This window comes from Brachionichthys hirsutus, chromosome 17 (genome assembly GCF_040956055.1).
Source record: "Brachionichthys hirsutus isolate HB-005 chromosome 17, CSIRO-AGI_Bhir_v1, whole genome shotgun sequence".
NCBI classification, from domain to species: Eukaryota; Metazoa; Chordata; class Actinopteri; order Lophiiformes; family Brachionichthyidae; genus Brachionichthys; species Brachionichthys hirsutus.
Genome location: NC_090913.1, coordinates 4,671,581 through 4,692,030, shown reverse-complemented (window position 1 = coordinate 4,692,030; position 20,450 = coordinate 4,671,581). Strand labels below are relative to the sequence as shown.

Below are 20,450 nucleotides of genomic sequence, written 5' to 3'. Positions count from 1 at the left end.
GAGAGAGAGAGAGCGGGAGAAAGAGAGAGAGAGAGAGAAAGAAAGAGAGAGACAGAGAGAGAGAGACAGAGAGAGGGAAAGAGAGAGGGGGAGAGAGAGGGGGAGAGAGAGGGGGAGAGAGAGCGCAGCGCCAAACGGGAGAGGACGCGCGGCGGCCAGAACGCACAGCGTTGTGTTAGTCGGACACACACGTGTGTGTGCGTGTGTGCGCGTGTGTGTGCGCGTCCCAGATAAGTTGAAATAAGGCCGTTTCTGGACGGAAGAGATACCAGCGGGCTCCTCCTGCGCCCCGGTGCCGTCCTGCTCGCCGTCTCTGGGGGAGGAAGTCCAGCCGCAGCCTCCGAACCGGGTCGGTCTCCAGACGCAGGAAACGCGGCCCGGTAACTCCGGTAAACGACGCTGTGCGGTGCCCCCCCCCCGCTTTACGACTTCCCTTTTAAGATCTGCCTTTTTATTTTTATTTTTATTATTATTATTATTATCTTTGCGTTAAACGCCGCGGCTGAAGACAACCGCTCCGTTCTCACACCCCGCTGCTGTTGTTATTGCAAAAGTTCCGCTGGGGGCTATTTTTAGACCGGCCCGTCCCGACCGGGGCTGTTCCTCATAGCTGTGCGTTTGGAGCTGCGCGTTTGGAGCTGCGCGCAACAAGTTGCGGACACTCCCATGCCGGGGTGGGTGGGTGGTGGTGGTGGGGGGAACCGACACTAATCTGGGCAAGTGGACGGTATTTTCTGTCTTTCTCTTTTTGGATTATGTGTCTTTGAAGAACATTTCTAACCTAATCTATAGAGAAGGGGTGGGTGGGGTGGGCTGGGGGGGGGGGACACGGCGAAGGAGTCCAGGAGAGGACGTGGCTGGGTCCGTGCGTAAAGGCGGGCCTGTCAGGCCTCTTGTGATCTGGATTTTGGACTGGAGAGGACTTGCAAAACGGCTCAGTCTGGAGTATTTTGAAGGATCCGCTGGAATAAAGATGGACGGAGAATGTGCTGGAATAAGAAATGAAAAAACTCCGGAGCAAACTGGGCCGCAGAGGAAAGTAAGACGCCTTCAACGCTTTAAAGTAACGGAATCAATAGCTTTTCCACATATAAAGTGACATGAATCAGAATAAAAACATTGAATAAGATGAGACTTAATGCCAAAGGATAAAAACAACAACTTGCTTTTATTGATGCAACATTTATTGTGGATTAGATGCTTTATAATGAGAACGTTCTTAATCCACACGTTTCTTAGTGGCATAAAGGCAAGACTCTGAATCTTTTTGAGAGGACATGGGAAAGACGTGAGAGTCTAACCTTTGTAGCCAGACATCCCTCCGGACAATGAAGCCGTGGACCTGAAAGCTATTCTTCTTCTTTTTTTTTACATACAAACACAGAAATCAGGAAGAAAAACAAACAAACAACAACATTTGGGCATTCTTCTGACGCTGCCTGACTTTGTGATGCCGGTAGCATTATTGCACATATTCAGAGGAGGTCATTCCAGCCATGCAACGTCAAGACTGACTCCATAAAGGGATAAAAAAAAAAAAACACACACGTTTGCATCACTAAGCAGTCCTTTCCGAGGAGGATGTTCAGTGCGAGTGGCAGGAGAACGACGACGGGAGCGAAAGCCGGGTTCCGATCCGGAGCCTCTTTGGTGTGATGTGAGACACAAACCCAACGTCGGATAATGAACTTCTCAAGAAACTGGAACGACGCGTCTCGTGTGCGTAGCAAAAACGTCTGTGCTGTGCTCACCATCCATGCAGTCTGACTATTCCAGCAAACATCTTTGTCGTCCCCCCACCCCCCTCATCCTCCTTGTGCCACATGTGCATGCAACGGTGCCCACGCAAAGCGTGTAATTGCCTGAGTGGCTTCAGAAGATATTTATATTAACCCCCCCCCCCGTCGCACCAGTCAACATGGCCACTCTGCAACATCACCGCCAGCCTCTCATGCGCGGCACGGAAGTGAGCTGCGACTCGAGCGGGGATGGCGCCGTGACCGTGCGAATTGCCAACAACGCCGCACGAGCGCATCGACACGAGGCCCGGGCCGCCGGCGGTGGCTCAGAAGGAACTGTGGGTAAAGTGAAGCCTCACCTTCACAAGTACAGCATCTCATCCAGCTGCAGCTCAGCAGACTCCAAACCAGCCGCCGCCGCCGCCGCCGCCGCCACTCCCAGGGCGTATCGGAACGCACCGCCACTGTTCGAACGCTCTGCCGCTCAGTGCTGGGACCCCAAGTTCGACTCCCCCATCCTTGAAGAGGCGTGCCAGGAGAGGTGCTTTCCTCAGACTCAGCGACGCTTCCGCTACGTGCTCTTCTACCTGGCCGTGGCTTCGGCGCTCTGGGCAGTGTACTTTGTGGTCAACAGTGATCGCTGCAGCCCCGTGGCCTTCATCGCTCCAACAGCCTCGTTTCTAGTCCTGCTCGTGCTCCTCTTCTTGTTCACCTTAACCCAGCCCTACACTTGGCTCTACAACCAGACGTCACTGCTCCTGATTGTGGTCACCTTCGGCATCACCTTAGCTCCGCAGCTACAGACCGCTCGCTACGCTGAGCTGGAGTGGGCCGGTGGGGGGAATTCCTCATATCCCCCGCCAAACAAAGAAATGCCAACTCCTTGCATCTCCCCAGTGGGCACGTTTTCCCTGTGCATGGAAGTCCTGCTGTTGCTGTACAGCGTCCTCCATGTCCGCCTGTATGCCTCGGTGATGCTCGGGCTTCTGTATTCTATATTATTTGAGGCGCTAGAACGGCTGCCGTTACTTCATGGGGGTACCGGTTGGGGAACAGGGAGAGCAAGTTCAGAAGAGTTGGACGAAGTCACCCTACACTGGCTGGGCCCAGCCAAAGCGCTGCTCCACTTATGTGCCCATGTCATTGGCATCCACCTGTTCATCATGTCGGAGGTGCGTTCCCGCAGCACCTTCCTCAAGGTGGGTCAAGCGATTATGCATGGCTCTGACCTCGAGGTTGAGAAGGCCTTGAAGGAGCGAATGATCCATTCGGTCATGCCTCAGAGAGTAGCAGATGAGCTGATGAAGCAAGGGGATGAGGAGGGCTGCAGTGAGATCTCCGGCAAGTATTCTTCTTCGGGTGCCTGCTCCGCCTCGGCCATCTCAATGGCTGGCGGAGGAGGTAGCGGCGCTTCGCAAATTCAAAGCGCCACAACCCCCAAGAATCACCTTCACGGCAATCTCAAACGCAAGAAGACCTCCATTCCACGTGGGCAAATAATCTTCCGGCCCTTCAACATGAAACGCATGGAGCCCGTAAGCATCCTCTTTGCAGACATTGTAGGTTTCACGAGAATGTCTGCCAATAAGTCAGCCCCGGCTTTGGTGGGCCTTCTCAATGATCTGTTCGGACGCTTCGACCGGCTCTGTGAGCTAACGTGCTGCGAGAAGATCAGCACTCTGGGAGATTGCTACTACTGTGTCGCCGGTTGCCCCGAGCCGAGGCCAGACCACGCCGACTGCTGTGTGGAAATGGGCTTAGGCATGATTCAGGCCATCGAGCAGTTCTGCCAGGAAACGTGTGAGGCCATCAGCATGCGTGTCGGCGTCCACACGGGCACGGTCCTGTGTGGTATCCTCGGAATGAAACGATTCAAGTTCGATGTTTGGTCGAATGACGTCAATCTCGCCAACTTGATGGAGCAGCTTGGTGTGGCAGGCAAAGTCCATCTGTCGGAAGCTACAGCTCAATTCCTGGGCGACCACTACCAGAGGGAGGATGGACAAGTGGCAGAAAGAGCTGGGCCGAGCGTGGTGGAGAAACTGAAGGGTAAGTGGCGCTCTGATTTCTTTGTGAGTTCTCCATGGGAAGTGAAAGTCGGTGTGCAATTAGACAAAGGGATTCAGGCCAATCCTACAGATTTAACTGCTATTCTTAACAAAGAAAGGCGATTGCTTAAAGGTCCCATATGATGGAAAACTCACGTTTCCCATGTTTCTACACTATTATGTGTGAGTTTGGGTCATTATCGACCCAAAACCAGCTACATAAACCATCCAGTCAATCATGTGACGTTTGTCTAGTTCTGTAATCGAGTACAGAAACGCTTCTGGAATACATTTTTGAAAGTCTATGGTTGCATTCGCGTAATGGTCATTACGTTGAGTGGGGTCACTGCGTGTCTAGTCAACACAAAAATATGTCATCTGACCAGTTTGATGAAACGATCACAAGCAGGATAAGGATAAGACGGAGATTACAGCAGGTAGAAAGACATTTGAGTTTGTTTATCTTTCAACATTCAACTTCAGGTCATGAAGGTTGGCGTTCTACACCAATGTAGGATTGTTTTCAAGAATGACAGAACTAATTTCAATCAGAGTAGCCAATCAATTAGTTTCATTCCAGAATGGGTAAAGAACAACCGCTCTACGATGGCCTTGATTGTTTCTTTCTCTCAGTACCGTTTTATTTTTTTAATTGCAAAATTTGTGTGAATCACATTTGGAGCAGCATTGCAGATTTGCTGAGGCATGTGTTATTGACATTTAAATTACTCCAAGTAAACATTTAAATTACTCAAAATAAAGCTCAGAGATACCTGATGGGCAGGTATCCATGTGGCATGTGCAGCATAGGAGATATTTGACGCTGGCTCCCATCGAGTTTCGGTCCAAGTCAAACTGGGTTCATGTCGCTACACAGATTAGGTCTGTTCCTGGATTAAATACAGTCACAGTTTGGTCCCGATCAAAGTGTGATGGGCCGTCCTCGGTTAAAGCTAACAATCAATCCAAGGTTTGTGGGTTCTGAGGAATGGCCATTGGTCACATTAATAACACACCAATAGGACCTGGTCAACTTGCTCTAACTTTCTCTTCTCAATTTTTACCTCTTCTTTGCTGCAGGTTGGCAAACGGTTGTTTGTTTAATCGCTCGTTACTTTGCAGTTTGCGACCTTTGCTATTTCTAAAGTTTGTTGCGGCCATGCGGAACATGGTTCTTATCCTGAAGGTAGTTTGCTCATCATTGAATATGAATAGATTCTTTCACGCCACCACAATCTGTGACGGCGTCACTGTGACCTTAACATCCATCCATTCATCCATTGGGACCCACACAGAGACAGACAGCCGTTCATGGGGACAGTCAGAGCTGGGATTTGAACCGCTGACCTATCGGGTTACTGGACGACCCATCTACCTAATTAGCCACAGCCGCCCCAATGAAATTTTTGATCATAAAATAATCTACAAATGCTTTAAAAATAAAAGTATGCAATTAGAAATGACCTAAATTTGGCCTAAATGAAGATTTAGAATTCCCCCATGCTTGACAGTGTTCAAAAAGTGAATGAAAAGTTGGGAGAATAATATGTTGAAACCTGTTTCTGTTGGCAGAAAGAGTTGGCCCATCCTCCATGATTTAATGGTTGAGCAATTGTTCGATTTACTGCTGACTCAATCTCAAACTGTTTTATTGGTACCATATGATGGTACAGGCACCTTCTGAGTTGCAATCTATGTGAGTCTGACTGGATACTTTGTGTGTGCATTCAAGGTAGATGGATTGAATGATTAATGATGGCCATTTCATATGATATTATTTGCGCAAAACTGTTCAGCCTTTCCCCAAGAAACACCAAATAAAGTGCTTATAATAAAAAACCTTAACAAATGTGGTCGGAGTCGCTCACATGGCACGTTATGCAGTATGCAATCTAGATTTGAGTTCAAAGTGTCACTACATTGTCAAGGCTCAGAACAAAGTGATCACAAGGAGAGGGTGATTTAATAGCTACTAATACATTAGTAGAATCTAAAGTAGTTACAGATTAATTATGAGTAAACCTGAAGCAATGCGAAAATACACGGAGCGAGCAGAAATGACTGACGGAACAGTATGTCCTTTTTAACTCTTACATGTTGCCCTTTGTTGTTATCTTAATGCATAAATGTGTGAATTAGTCCACTAGACTAGACCAAAGCATCTGCTTAGTCTCAGCTTGCAGCAGGAGCAGCTGCATAATATTGCAGTTGCTCATTTAAATTATATATCATAATATAAAAAATAAAAATAATTGTGTAATAACAAAGCCATAAATTATTAAATTAAAGCCTTTAATATATATATATATTCATATATATATTTTTTTTTTATTTAAAGCCCAACGCAGCAGCTCAGCAACACAGTGAAATGAAACACACAAAACACACAGCCATTGTCCTGTCGGCCCGAGCCGCCCAGCCGCCCTAGATGGCAACTCGACATGCAAGATTTCCACTTTCAAGTCTAAAGTCCAGTTATAGGTTAATGAATGCTCAAGACATGATGGAAGATACGTGTCCTTCATTATAGTCCACGAAAGGTTTCCATATGTGATGAAAAGTGTCAGTCTTACATTGAGCCAAACATGTTAAGAAGTCAAGTGGAATCCATCCAGAAATAGTGGGTGACTTCTTAGAAATACAGTGTGATAAAATGTTCTTCCAGGCACAACAGGTTTGAATATTATATAATTTACGATTACGTACTGTATATTTGTTGTTAATTCACCTCTTTGGTAGACCGAGGAGAAGAGACAATGATCAAGGTCAATATTAACTTTGATTATTTTCCCAAGTTTGAGTAGTACGGACTCCCTGTATCCCTGGATCATGTGTGAGGCTACCCTGGTGCACTTTACATTGAGGACATTGTGAAGAGACTTCAGGTCTAAATTTAGCGCTAAATAGTACTGTAATTAATTAATTGCAATTAACGTGATAGTTTGACACCCCTAATACTGTGTTTAATGGGCTCACTAACCAAGTCAAGTACATTAATACTTTTCTGTGTCTTTCCATTTGCCTTGTTTGTTAGTATGCCCACTGTACTGTTGCCATTTTTGCTATTGTTAAAAGATTTTGCTCTTCAGTGCCATTTATCTTTTGAACTCCAACACAATAGATGCAATGGCATATCTAGGTGTTGTTGGATTTAGAAACTCCCTGGACTAAAACGATGGCACCAAAGCGGGAACACAGAAGGAACAGATGGATGGGATGGAGGAATGGGATTGTATTTGTAGGAGGATCATGTGAGAGTCTCATCCCTCAGTTCCATCAGTTGTGTCCTAATATGGAGGCATCTGCTATTACATGAAGACTGTTCTCAAGACCCGTCACTGACCAGGGAGAAAAATGAAGGGTATAGAACGGAGGAGGTAGAAAAAAATAAGAGAGAAGGGAGAAACTTTAAGTGAAAGTAAAATAGTTGCAACAAAAACAGTGCAGATGAGCTAGAAGTAATGCTAGGCTTTGAAAAAGAGTGAGATATGTAAGTTTTGGCAATACCATGAGAAGGCAATGAGGTTAACCCTTTATAGGGCACTTATTGAAGTACTTGGACATTTAAAATTCAACCATATTGTGTTCTTTTTCAATGTCATATATAAGATTAAATTACAATATTTTATTTTTTGGTCAATAAATAATGATGGACATTTGTTTGAGAAGCCAAGTCTTTGAAAAGGAAAGACAAGTTGAGGTCTTATTTTTGTGGTAGTGGTTGTCGATCCTTGGGTGGCTTTTCCTTCACTTGACCATCTTTCTCTCTCTCTCTCTCTCTCTCTCTCTCTTCATGAATTTGTTTGTAAAATTGAATGTAAATTTTATGTTGAGTGAAAAAAGAATTTCCCCACGCAGGATTAATAAAGGGAACGTTCTTTCTCTTTATTGTCCAAGCAGCAAAGACAAAAGTGAATAATGAGATTCACAGAGGTTAAACAAAGCTCAGCGATGAAAGTCACTCTCTGTCTTCCTTCGTCCTGTGCGTGGGACAGGAGCAAGTGGGTATAGGTTTGATCATGTGGTTGGAAACCACCACAGGGGCAAAGGGCTTTTATCAGGAAGTGCACAGTCCAGATTTGGACATTCCTCTAGAGATTGTCTGAAATGTCATCTTTAGTTTCAGCCAGACATTCCAACGACTGAGCGGGGCCTGTGTATGTGTACATTTCTGAAAGCGTGTCTTCATGCAATTTGTTCAAAAGCCTTTAAGAAGAATTGTCTTCTGTGTGCCGCGGTGGTCCAAAGGTGGTGCAGTCATTTACCTGAGCCTGGGTGTGGAAAAGGAACTCTGATTAGTAGAGGAGACGTGCGATAAAGGGCTGCCACTAGCAGAGTTATATAAAAGTATATAAAAACAGAGCCAAAGACAGAGGTAGGGAGAGACAAAATCAGAGAGAGTGAGTAACAGAGATAACGAACGCAGAGCAGGAAGGAGAGGGACAGAAAGACAGAGAACAGGAGCAGATAGAACATAATGCAATAACTAATCTAAGTCCATTTGTTTCAGGTGATAGTATAATCATTGATTTTGAATGGGACAAGGTTCATCGCTTCAAGAAAAACTGTCCAGACAAATGTTCCAACATATTTAGATAAATAGTTCTCAATGAAAATTAGGGAATTTATGGATTTTGCCATCTACGGTCTATAATATCGTAAAGGATTTTTTTTTGGGGGGGGGGGGGGGTAAATGTCTTTGTAATAGTGTTCAATGGAATATACCGGTAGGTCAAAAAGGATTTTACAAATTTTGTGTGTCCTTTTTCTCTGACCTACGAAGTGCGTGCCAATAGAAAGATGTTCAGCTTTTCAACACCTGGAATTCAAGGACAGTTTAACAGTTTGAAGTCTTGATAAAGTTGGAATGCTGAAATGGAAGTAGAAAAGGAATGTAGGTAATGTGAGGTATGCTAAACTCTCAGTTCAGCTCAGTTCTTTGCTCTTTGCCATTCTGCTTACCATCTCTTTCCCTGTAAAGGTATTCTCTCTCATTCAATTCAATTTTATTCAATTTTATTTCTATAGCGCCAGATCACAACAGAAAGTCATCTCAAGGCACTTTACAGGATTAGCAGGGAAAGACAGAACCCAACTTGACCCACAAGAACAAGCACTTTGGCAACAGAGGCAAGGAAACACTTCCCTTTAACAGGCAGAAACCTTGGACAGAACCTAAGGCTCATGGTGGACGGCCATCTGTCTGGACCGGCTGGGTTGAGAGGGAGAGAGAGAGAGAGAGAGAGAGAGGTAGAAGGAGCAGACAAAAACAAAAAGATAAAGAGGTGCTATATAAAGCTATAAATGCTAATTCTAGCGATATGGGCATCAGGGTTGAGGGCCACAGGTCCAGGTTCTGCAGCACCACGGACAGAAGGACCTGCAGACTGAGAGACAAACAGGGACAGAGAGAGGGACAAACAAAGGGAGAGAGATTACTGACATATATTTATAACATGAATAATCAGATAGAGAGGGAGGCAGCTTCAATATCAACAATAAAGTTTCTGAAATTTCCAACAAAACAAACATCGCAAGGAACCATTTGTGACTTCTGGACCATGTTTCATCATAACCTGCAGTTGCTCTTTGCTGTAACGAGGTTAGCATCTTTAAGCAGCTTAAGCATTGAGGCCAGCTAACTGGGCTACCGTGCATTTGGACAGACTGACATTGGCTGGCTGTGGAACCCGACTCTCATCCGCTGTTTGTCTATTCACTTGATGGCACGACAACCAGCGTGGCCACGGCCGGAGCTCGATGGGGATGTTGCAAACATCGTTGCTCAAACTCAATTTGCATCAGAGTATGCGCATCAGCGGATGAGAAAGTGTCACCAAAAATTCCTTTCACTGACAATAGGAGGCATCAAAGTGTAATTGGTAGATTTCAAGCTGTTTGAACTTCCTGATAATACACAACAAAGACACACGCTACAGCTGTAGCTTTTGGTTTTAGCACCCACCCCCCATTACCAGAGGAAGAAGAAAGGAAAAAAACATCATTAAGCCATGTGTTTTTTTGATTTCCTCAGGTATGAAAACATACCTGATCTCTGGGAGGAAGTTGGAGCCCGATATGTTTGGTGAGCGGGTCGGTCCGTCCTCCTGCTCTCGGATCCACACGCCAGACCTCATCCCTGTGGGGCTGCAGGCTGCTGAGGCCCTGATCTCCCACCGACAACCAGGCAGAATTGGAGTAAGTCAGAAACTAAACGCTGAGGGTGGAACCAAGAAATATATTTGCTGCTATTTATGAAGTTTCTGACAAAAAAAATCTGAATGACGGACATTACTTTAAGATTATTTTAAGCAATAAATGATTGGTCAACGTGACCGTGGCGTCCGTGTAAGTGATTTGATCAGGAATCACTTTGAGGTGTGTGTGTGTGTACTATTGTGTGGGCCAATTCACTTCTGAGTACAGCACACAGTAGTGAGAATATCCAAAGTGTGTAATGAGAGAAAAAAACAACAACTTCTTTATATTCTAACTAAAAGCTTCAAGTTATTTGCAACACAATGAATGAGCAATTGAAATACCACTGGTGGGGCAATTAAAAGCCAAGGTGTGTACAAGTAGGTGCCATTGATATTACAAGTACACCTGTGACGTGTTTTAATTTGCCATCCTCCACTGTCTTTCTCTTTCGTCAGCCTCCCCGTGTGTCTCGCTGTGTGGTTTTGTCTTCTGAACAAGGTGAAGATGTGACTGTGCTGAATGGCTGCCAGGAAGAGCACAATACCAGCAGCGCCAAGGTAAAACACACACACACACACACACACACACGTGCACGAATAGCAGCAGCACCAGTGAATGTCAACTTACCCTTTAAGCAATTGTCAATTAAACTCCTCAACAAGTGCGTCCTTCGTTATTTATGACCTTTCTCTTTGCTCTTTTGCTTCTACTCTTCCATCTTCTTGATTTTCGATCGGAAATCAAATGTGCTGTCTTCCTCAAATTCTCCTCCTTCAATTTAGTTCGCCCCCAATCAAGGCCGCAGGACAGCCAATGGTCTTCTGAGTCCTCCGCCGGAAAACCCACGGCGAGCCAGCCAAACCTCCGCGTGCGACATGCTCCAGGAGAAGGAAAGGAAGACCGGCACCGCCACAAGAGCGGGCGCCAACCTCGGCATGGCCGCTGGCACAGCGGCAGGAGGTACAGGAATCGACCACTCTGCCTTGATCCAACTGCGTGCCAAGAACTTCAGAGAAAAGAGCGACGCCCACTTTGTGGATGTTATCAGAGAGGACAGGTGAGCAAAGAGGTTAGAAGTGGAATTTATCAACCGATAAGTGCATTCAAGGATTAGCCAGCAGGGTCACCCTTATGGTTTTACATGTCTTTAGATGAAGGATTCAAATATGGGGAGTTCTTATGAATACAGGGCTTCGTCCTTTTTACTAAAAATAGGAACAGTATCCCACGATGCCATGCTGGTGTCCATTTTGAAAGCGATTTAACATAAAATTTGGCTTTCATTTTTTTTTACAATATTAGATTAATATCTAGCAAAATTGTCATAAGATAATTTACCTGAAATGAAATGATCCGCGCGAACACGAAGCTGTTCGTAACACGTCCCATCGGATCGGTGGATCCCTGCTCTCCTTCGACGCTCTTCTGCTCCGAAATAACCTTCGGAAAGCGATGAAAGCTCTTTTTTTTATCTCGCCTACGTAGTTGGCACTCGATGAATGATCAACAATAATGAGCGTGTAAACAAAGCCTTCCAAAATGGCCACTGGCAATGCATTGTGGGGAATGCAGAAAAGCCCAAAGCCCTCCGATGATGCATTTCATATGATGACGTTTTCATTTCCCCTTTCAGTTAGTTTATTATTTATTTAGAAGAAAAGCAGGTTGTCCTTTAATGCACTTTGATGCTTTTAACAATTGTTGCACTCATTTCGACCACAAATGCAAAACGGTTCGCACCCCCCCCCCCCCCCATTGGATAAAGACTCATTCAAATGAACATCATATTTCCCTACTTAACCTGGCCAGCTTGAGGGTAAAAGTATTATCATAACAACAAGTATGTCAAAATGTAGTCTATAAGTACACAGATGGCATATTCAAAATACCTCAAATGTGTGTGGAACGCTGGACGCTAGTGTAAGCAAGTAGTAGTTTGCAGCTACAGTACACGACACTGCAAAGACTCCATGCACAATGTAAACGAGCATACTAACATACAGTATATGTATAGCATTATTTATATATATAATACTATACATATACTGTATTTCCTAGGAAACCGATCCTTCTTGGGGAGCTGGTGCTGCAGAGAAATCAAAGATCTGAGATCAAGTTTCCACATTGACTCAATCCACATAATCTTTTTATGAATGTTAGAAGTTTACTGAACATTTGTGGCATGTTGAAATATTTTATGCAAAATTTGCGCTATTTCAAATGTTCCACAGTTGGAAGTTGAGGTGACGAGTGTTTGGTGATAATTGAGTGAAGTGTGTGATTGAATATTAAGAACACGTCCTCCAAAGGGTCTCAGTTGTTTTGGTCAACACTTTTTCCAATCGATCACATTGGTGCACAGATATAAAAAAAATTACGCTGTTTGAACTGTGCAGGTTGACTGAATGTTGACGTTTACTAAAAGGACCAGTAAAGGGTATCGATTGTTTGTTTTATTGATGAATTGTTTTTGCTCTACTTCTTTCAGCAGTATTTGTTTTCCTAGAGGAGATAATGAGTTGACTAAGACTGGTCTGGTTGCTCTTTTGTTAACAGTCTGATGAAGGACTACTTTTTCAAACCACCCATCAACAAGATCAGCCTCAACTTCCTAGAGAGCCCGCTGGAAAAGGCGTATCGCAGCAGCTACAAGGAGGAGGTGTGTGCGTTTTCCTGTCATGGGGGGGGGGGGGCACACAAGCCGCCATTCCATTGCTTTGCAGCCCTCTGCTGTTACACCAGTGATTGAGGTATCCTCGCCTCAACTCAAATCGCTCTCCTCCTCCTCCTCCTGCAGGTACAGAACCAGGTTCAGGTGCAGACATTTGCAAGCTCCACCTTCAGTTCCTTCCTGGATGTTCTCCTCAGTTGTTTTGTGTTCTTGGCCCTGACGCTGGCTTGCTTCCTCGCGCCTCTTGTGAGTCCAGCCACTGTGGGCCCCCTGTGTCCCGCCGCCCTGGCTCTGGCTCCCCTGGCTGGCCTTTTGGAGCTCGCCTCCCTGTTTCTGTCTGTACGGTAAGGAGCTACGGAAGGAGACATGCTGCGGTTTTAACCAGTTTAGACCAGTGCGGTTTTAAAGCCGATCAAAAGACACTCGTATTTGCAGAATACCTGCTTTAGCAAACCTTTTTGAATGTATTTGTGTGTGTGTGTGTGGTAAGTGTGTGGCAAGCTATTCTCAAAATGCATTTTAATTAAATACTGATCATAGGCTGGTAAATCTGTGTCCGATTGATTGGGAAGCTGGAAGCTCACCCTTGCGTGCTGCCCCCCCCCCCACCTTGCCCTCTCCTCTCCTCTCCTGCAGCATGGCCTTCTATCTGGGGGAGGTGATGATTTGTACCCGCTCTCTGCTCTTGGTGGTCTCCGGATGGATCCCCCGCCACATCATTGGAGCTGTGCTAGTTTCTCTTCCTGCCGTGTCCGTCTTGTCCCACTTCACCTGCAGTGTGAACTTGCCCCTCCAGGTAAGTGTAACCGGATGATTGGGGTTAATTGGGCAGGCAGGTGTGGGAGGGAGCACCTGTGGCCCGTTTACCACTGATTGGGGGGGGGCGTATATAGGTGCTTCCCCTCCCTCGTTCCAAGTCCTCATTTGTGTTTTCCCCGTCTCAAAGGCAGGTTGGCCGTAGACTGTCACTGCCGTGTCTCTTCTTTTCTTTTGTTAGTTTTGTTTTTAGAGTGTTAATAAATGTTTTGAATTCCTAATGCCGTGCTGGTCATCCCTGTGAGCGGACCTGCGGGTTTGTGTTTTCCCCGTCTCAAAGGCAGGTTGGCCGTAGACTGTCACTGCCGTGTCTCTTCTTTTCTTTTGTTAGTTTTGTTTTTAGAGTGTTAATAAATGTTTTGAATTCCTAATGCCGTGCTGGTCATCACTGTGAGCGGACCTGTGGGTGGGGAGACCCGCTAAAACGAGCTGGGAACCAAAGGAACAAATTAAATAGATCTTCAGGTTGAAAGTCCTGAAGTGGCGTTGTCGGCTTTGGCAACAATCGTTTGGCCCCATTTGCCCAACGCTACATAAGCATGGTGGTATAGAAACTGCTAACAAAATAACAAAAATAAATATTTTCTGTAGAAATTTACAAAATACAACAAACTATTCTGTGGCATTTCCAGAATAATGTCTAGAAATTACCACCACCATAGGGTGGCGTTATCTTTGCAGGGGATTGGGGGGGGGGGGGGGGGGGGGCAGGCTTCTGTACATCTGGATCTCCTGATTCACCCTCTGGGCCAATGAAAGAAGAGGCTGACATTGTTGGTGGATTGAAGCGAGTGCTGGCGAAATTAAGCCGTGCACCCAGAATCAGAGGACAGAGTAGTTCAGGAGGAATGTGTAATGCTGAGTCAAAAGCAGTCCAGAGCATGTAAAGTATCCCACCTGTATGACGTGCTTTTGCAGAATGTATGTTTTGATACGGCGCAGTGGCAAGCACTGTTGCCTCACAGCGAGATGGTTGCAGGTTCGTCTCCGGCTTGTGACCATTCTGTGAGGAGTTTGCATGTTCTCCCCGTGTCTGCGTGGGTTCTCTCCGGGTTCTCCGGCTTCCTCCCACCACCAAAAACATGCAGCCTAGGCCGATTGGTGACACTAAATTGCCCGTAGGTGTGAGTGTGTGTGTGGCTGGTTGTCTGTCTCTGTGTTGCCCTGCGATGAACTGGCGGCTTGTCCAGGGTGTCCCCTGCCTCTCGCCCATTGACTGCTGGGATTGGCTCCAGCTTGGCCCGCGACCCGATAGCGGAATACGCGGTTAGAAAATGAAATGAATGAAATGTTTTGATACAGCTGTGCAATGGCCATCCTCTCCTCCTCAGGTTACCATGTTCTTGTGCTCGGCCACCATCCTGGCCATCATCCAGTACTGCAACTTCTGTCAGCTCAGTTTCTGGATGCGTTCGATCCTGGCCACGGCTACAGGAGTCGCCCTGCTGCTGCTGCTCTGCGGCCCCTTGCGCAGGTACTAAATGCATTTAAATGCAATATAATATGATGGAGTGCATGCGTGTGTGTGTGTGTGTGTGTTTGTGAGTGCATACAGTACACATACACTTATAATGTCAATTCTACCCTTAAGGTCATAAAAGCACTGCTCAGTCTGCTGTAAAGTACTACAAAATCCTCCTAAGAAGGGGGGAGTCCAAGTTAGTCATTTATAAGTAGAGCTAGGAATTAACCAAAACCCACGTGCTTGACATGTAGAGTAGATTTCATAGATGTAGATTTAACCCTATACCTGACAGCGGTGTGTTTTGGCTGCAACCATTCATGTGCCCCCCCCATTATAATATACTCTGTGATTCACGCAGGATCTGAGTCTGAGCTGTATTATTTCTAGCAGTATGAATGTGTGTGCGTGCGTGACCCTTTCTTTGTCTTTGACTGACAACACTCCCATCATCTTCCAGCTCCCGTAATAACCTGCCAGTTCAGGGGTGAGTATCTCCATTGAAACTGGGGGGGTTTGATGGATGAGGGGCATTCCAAGGGTCGATCCGGACCAACAGCTGTATTTGACATTGTCCCCAACTCTAGCTGTTTCTCCTTTCATTCTGCTTTTTATTCCGCTGCTCTCTTTGTGTATCTCCCCTCCTCCTCTGTCTCTCCCTCACTAGGAGGAATGGCGGCTTGTATGCCCCCCCCCCCCATGATTGAAACGAGTCCTGCAGCTCCTGCTAGCTTGAATGATTTATTAGACCCATTAGGACTTAAGAAACTACATCGCTAAGGAAGAAATTACTTTTCTGTTTTATCAATTAATAATAATATTAATACCTAGAAAAGCACTCAGAGAGCGCAGACCTCCGCCAAACAGCTCATTCCCCTCCTAATTAGATTTACACCGTCCACATGGTGATCTGGATCATCACCAAAAGGTTCTAAATTGTTCTTGGTATCTTTATACACCAAGCATGAAAAGTAAAAGTGAATCGGAGTTGATTTTTGAATCCTTAAATGGGGTTTTCAATTTTAAAATGTAATATTCTTTCCCTGACCTCATGCTGGATCAGATCCAGATTTAATTAACTGTTTCTGGTAAGATTCCCAACATTTCCTGAAAATTTCATCAAGATCCGTCTGTAACTTTACGAGTTATCTTGCTAACAAACAGATAAACAAACCAACGGCGGCGATTTCATGACCTCCGCCTTGGCATAAGGTTCCTGTGGCGATGTGGTGTCGAAACACAAGCCTTAAAGCTTTTACGTACTGATCCATGCCGAGAAAATGAGCTTGAGTCAAAGCTCTACAAAACAAATCTGACATCAGAAACACACTTTCCCAGGAATTCATCTGTCTTTTTGTTTTGCCTACAGTGTTAATGCTCGGAATTTTGCTTTAAATCAGATGAAACTGCATTCTAGTTAGTTTTTTTCTCCCCCCCAACATACAGCAAATTCTTTTCACCATCTACTGAGAGCTCACAATTAGCGATTTCACAAACTACATCTCCCACAATGCTTTTTGCCATTAATCCCAGGGACACGGTTATAAACCTGTTATCGGGTTAAATTGGATGCACTGGCATATTGTGAAGTCACAAACGAGTTGTGAGCATTGGATGCAAGGACTAATTAAAACGCTGGTGTAAAATGATACATCTGTATTCCATCATAATGTCATTTCATTATTAGTGCACACCAACCCATTACAGCAATCTGTTTTGTTCAGATATACCTTTGTTCCCTTTGTAAAGGATTAACTAGTTATATTCATCCTTTCATTTGTTTTGGTCAGATTGAACATCTCCACAGCCGGTGACGGTGGTTCAGCATTTGTCAATACTAGCCCTGACCTTCCTCCACAACCTCTTGACCTTCTGGTTCCAGAGGCTGTCCTGGCTTTCTTCCTGCTTCTTCTCCTGGTCTGGTTCCTTAACCGCGAGTTCGAGGTTAGCTACCGTCTCCATTATCATGGCAACGTAGAGGCTGACAAGCATCGCTTCAAGATCCAGACGATGCGAAACCAGGCGGAGTGGTTGCTTGGCAACATCATCCCCATCCATGTTGCAGATCAGCTTAAGGTTTTATTTTTTTTTATATTTTTGAGTTATAAATATTATCAGATTATCAAAGCAGTGCCTATTTCTTGTTTTGATATCACGAATATAAAATTTATAAAATCTAAAATAAGACATTCGATTTTTCCAATAAAAGAGATTAAATAGAAATGATTTAATCATCAGTATTATCTGATATATATCTGATTTTAGAGTCCAGAATATTGTATTTTCCCCAAAAAATTGAAGTCTAAAACACAAAGCATAAATGGTTTTGTTTCCAGGAAACAATTATGGAGATCCAAGGAAAAAAATGAATTTATGAATAATGGAGGAAAACATTGAATTCATCTGAACACATTTCTCTCGTTTAACTTCCTATACACGTTTCATTTGACCCCCAGGTGACCCAGAGCTACTCCAAGAACCACGACAGCGTGGGCGTAATCTTTGCCAGTATTGTAAACTTCAGTGAGTTCTACGAAGAGAGCTACGAAGGTGGGAAAGAGTGCTACCGCGTCCTCAACGAGCTGATTGGAGACTTTGACGAGCTCCTTCGAAAACCGGAGTTCAGAAGTGTGGAAAAAATCAAGACAATCGGCGCCACGTACATGGCGGCGTCTGGACTGAATGTTCAGCGGCAGGCCGGCGGCGATGACGACTCTCCACACGGTCACTTGAGGGCACTGTTCGACTTCGCCCTGGACATGATGGGCGTCCTGGAAGACTTTAACAAGAACATGCTTGGCTTTGGTTTCAAGCTTCGCATCGGGTTCAACCACGGGCCGCTGACGGCGGGGGTGATCGGCACCACTAAACTGCTCTATGACATCTGGGGTGACACGGTGAACATCGCCAGCCGCATGGACTCCACGGGCGTGGAATGCCGGGTGCAGGTGAGCGAGGAGAGCCACGCTGTGCTCAGCGCCATGGGCTTAGAGTTGGACTATCGAGGTACTGTGAACGTTAAGGGGAAAGGTCAAATGAGGACCTTTCTGTACCCTCGAGGTCCAGATCGAACAGACCTGGGCGCTAGTGTTGGACCCTCATCCCTGGCGTCAACTTCTTCCTGTTCTTTCACTCCGCCCGCCTCTTCTCTTTCCACGCTCCCCCCGCAACCACAGGGTGCTGCGAGGTCTTCAGGATCCGTGTCTGAGCCTGTCCAAGCGAAATCCATCGAGGGATATAGGAATGCGCCACATCTCCCTGGGCAGCCCCACGCCATAGACTTTCACCTCCCTCCCCACTCTGAGAAGGGCCGAGGGCCTGGCGCTGCGCGAGCGGCGCCTCAGGTGCAGCCGGCTCCTCTGGCACTCCAGGAGGAGGCGAGTGAAGAGGAGGAGGCCGACGAGCTGACAGAAGTCGAGGAGTTTTATGCTCGTCTCTGATCCCTCTTCGACCCTGCCCCCCCCCCCAGCTACTGCCTCATCAGGACTAATTCAAGGTGTTGGCAGCATATCCCTCGTTTTAGGAATGGGTGACGTTTCTTTGGCATGAATGAAAAAGAGAATGTCAATCGCTCCAAGACACACGGCGTCGGTAAGAGCAGCTTCTCAAGCCTTTACAGGGAAGGGTTGGGCCTGTGTTGAGCACAGCAGGAGAGAAGGCCGGCTGGGCTTCAGAGGGAAGGAAGCGTTGCCTCCATTATTCCTGCTTTGTTTCTTTTGTTATTACGTGCCTTCAGGACTAGAAAACTGAAGAAACTATGATCAATTAACAAAGATTTAACAATCAAGACTACGGTATATGTTGTGTGTGTGTTTTTTATTTTACTCTACATTTTAAGCATTTCTTAAAAAAAAAAAGAAAAGGAAAACAAATTCTTATTTTTGTGACATACAATTGGTTTTCACTTGATCAATATCCTGACCCTAAGGGAAAATCATTTTAAACTCTATTCTAAGTGCCAGTGCAGCGTGATTTACTGAGGAGGGAAGTAAGAAAACAGAGGGAATCACATAAAAAAGTGCGGATTTATGTATTCTGCTTTACCTTTAGGGCTTTGCACGCTATGCATTTGTGCTCAAAGTGAAAGGCGACAAAGCAGCAACGAAGAAAACGACATAGAACTGCTTTTATGTATTTTACTAAATGGACATTTTAAGTCTTGCACAGTATCTTCTCAACCACTTCCATACCTAAAAATAGCTTTAGAGATGGTTCCGACAGAGCTCCTGTCTGTCACGAGTACATTCAAAAGCGCCAAACCAAAACAGATAAGGGAATCTAGATTTAGTAGAAAAAGTGAGATGACCACAAAAGCAGGTCGGTACTTTGAACATGCTGCAGGTGATGCTCCACCCCAAGAGGAAACACTCCATGTTGGTTGTCTGTCATAGTCTGTCTTGGAAATTTTCATTATAGCACATTGTCCCGCCGGGAGGAGTCCTCGGTGTAGACCTAGGACACGCTGGAGAGACTATGTCTCTCAGCTGGCCTGGGAACGCCTGGGAACGCCCCCCCCCCCCCCCCCGGAAGAACTGGAGAAGGTGAAGTGAAGTCTGGAAATCCCTGCTGAGACTGTTGCCTCCGTGACCTGGATAAGCGGTGGATGGATGGATATAAGAGTAACGATAGGAAATGGGGAAGACAGATTTGAAAAGGCATGTGAAAAAGATCCCAGAAGGCCATATATGAAATAGTGAATAGTCATTCCTGTTGGTCAGCAAAGAGCCCCTGGGCGATGTAGTTTTTACCAAATGTTTTTTAAACAGGAGTACATTTTGTAGTTACATTGTGCCACTTTAATTGCGTGACCTACAGGTGCAGTGCAACCGAAACTAGCTGACTGTTCTGTGATGCCTGAAAGTATAACTGCCGAGGCGGAGGTAATGTAATCAACGTTTGTTTGTTTGTCTCTCTGTTTGTTAGCGAGATAACACAAAAAGTTAGATCAAATCAGATATTGATGATATTTATTTTAGGAACTGTTGGGAATCTTACCAGGAACAGTTGATAACATTTTGGTGATGATCCAGAAGAGATGCTGGATTCTGGATCACTTTGAATTTTTTTGTTAACATTGCAGTCAATGGAGCTTCAAGTTGTGTTTCTCAGTTGATTATTGATAGATGTTTATGAAATTTGACACAATCATATAGGGTGGGGGTCTCTACCTCACCACTGAATTTCATTTACTTATAATGGAGGCTTTAAAAAAATAATAATAATAATATCTTGTAAAATATGCATTCAATTCACTCACCAAAAATCACAGTCATAAAGGAGTTCGATATACAATATCATGAAAAAATGTATTCTATATCAGATCCAGAATGAGGTCAGGAAAAAAATAACAAAGTTTAACATTGAAGATATTTACGGATTCAAAAATCAGTTAAAAATACACATCAACTCTGATTCACTTGTACTTTACATGGTTGGTGTATAAAGACACCAAGAACAATTTAGAACCTTTTGATGATGATCCAGATCACCATGTGGACGGTGTGAATCTAATC

The 20,450-nt window shown here is 45.2% G+C and overlaps 1 protein-coding gene across 1 annotated transcript; it reads left to right on the top strand.

Moving 5' to 3' along the window:
• Nucleotides 1–1,918: 1,918 nt before the first annotated feature.
• adcy9 (adenylate cyclase 9) lies at nucleotides 1,919–18,701 on the top strand. The gene is made up of 11 exons (XM_068750738.1): nucleotides 1,919–3,788; nucleotides 9,822–9,985; nucleotides 10,444–10,545; nucleotides 10,771–11,045; nucleotides 12,545–12,647; nucleotides 12,786–13,003; nucleotides 13,296–13,455; nucleotides 14,807–14,949; nucleotides 15,398–15,424; nucleotides 16,728–17,013; nucleotides 17,394–18,701. Exons 1-11 carry the CDS (start codon nucleotides 1,919–1,921, stop codon nucleotides 18,375–18,377), a joined length of 4,332 nt encoding a protein of 1,443 aa, XP_068606839.1. The 3' UTR covers nucleotides 18,378–18,701.
• The last annotated feature ends 1,749 nt before the right edge of the window (nucleotides 18,702–20,450 follow it).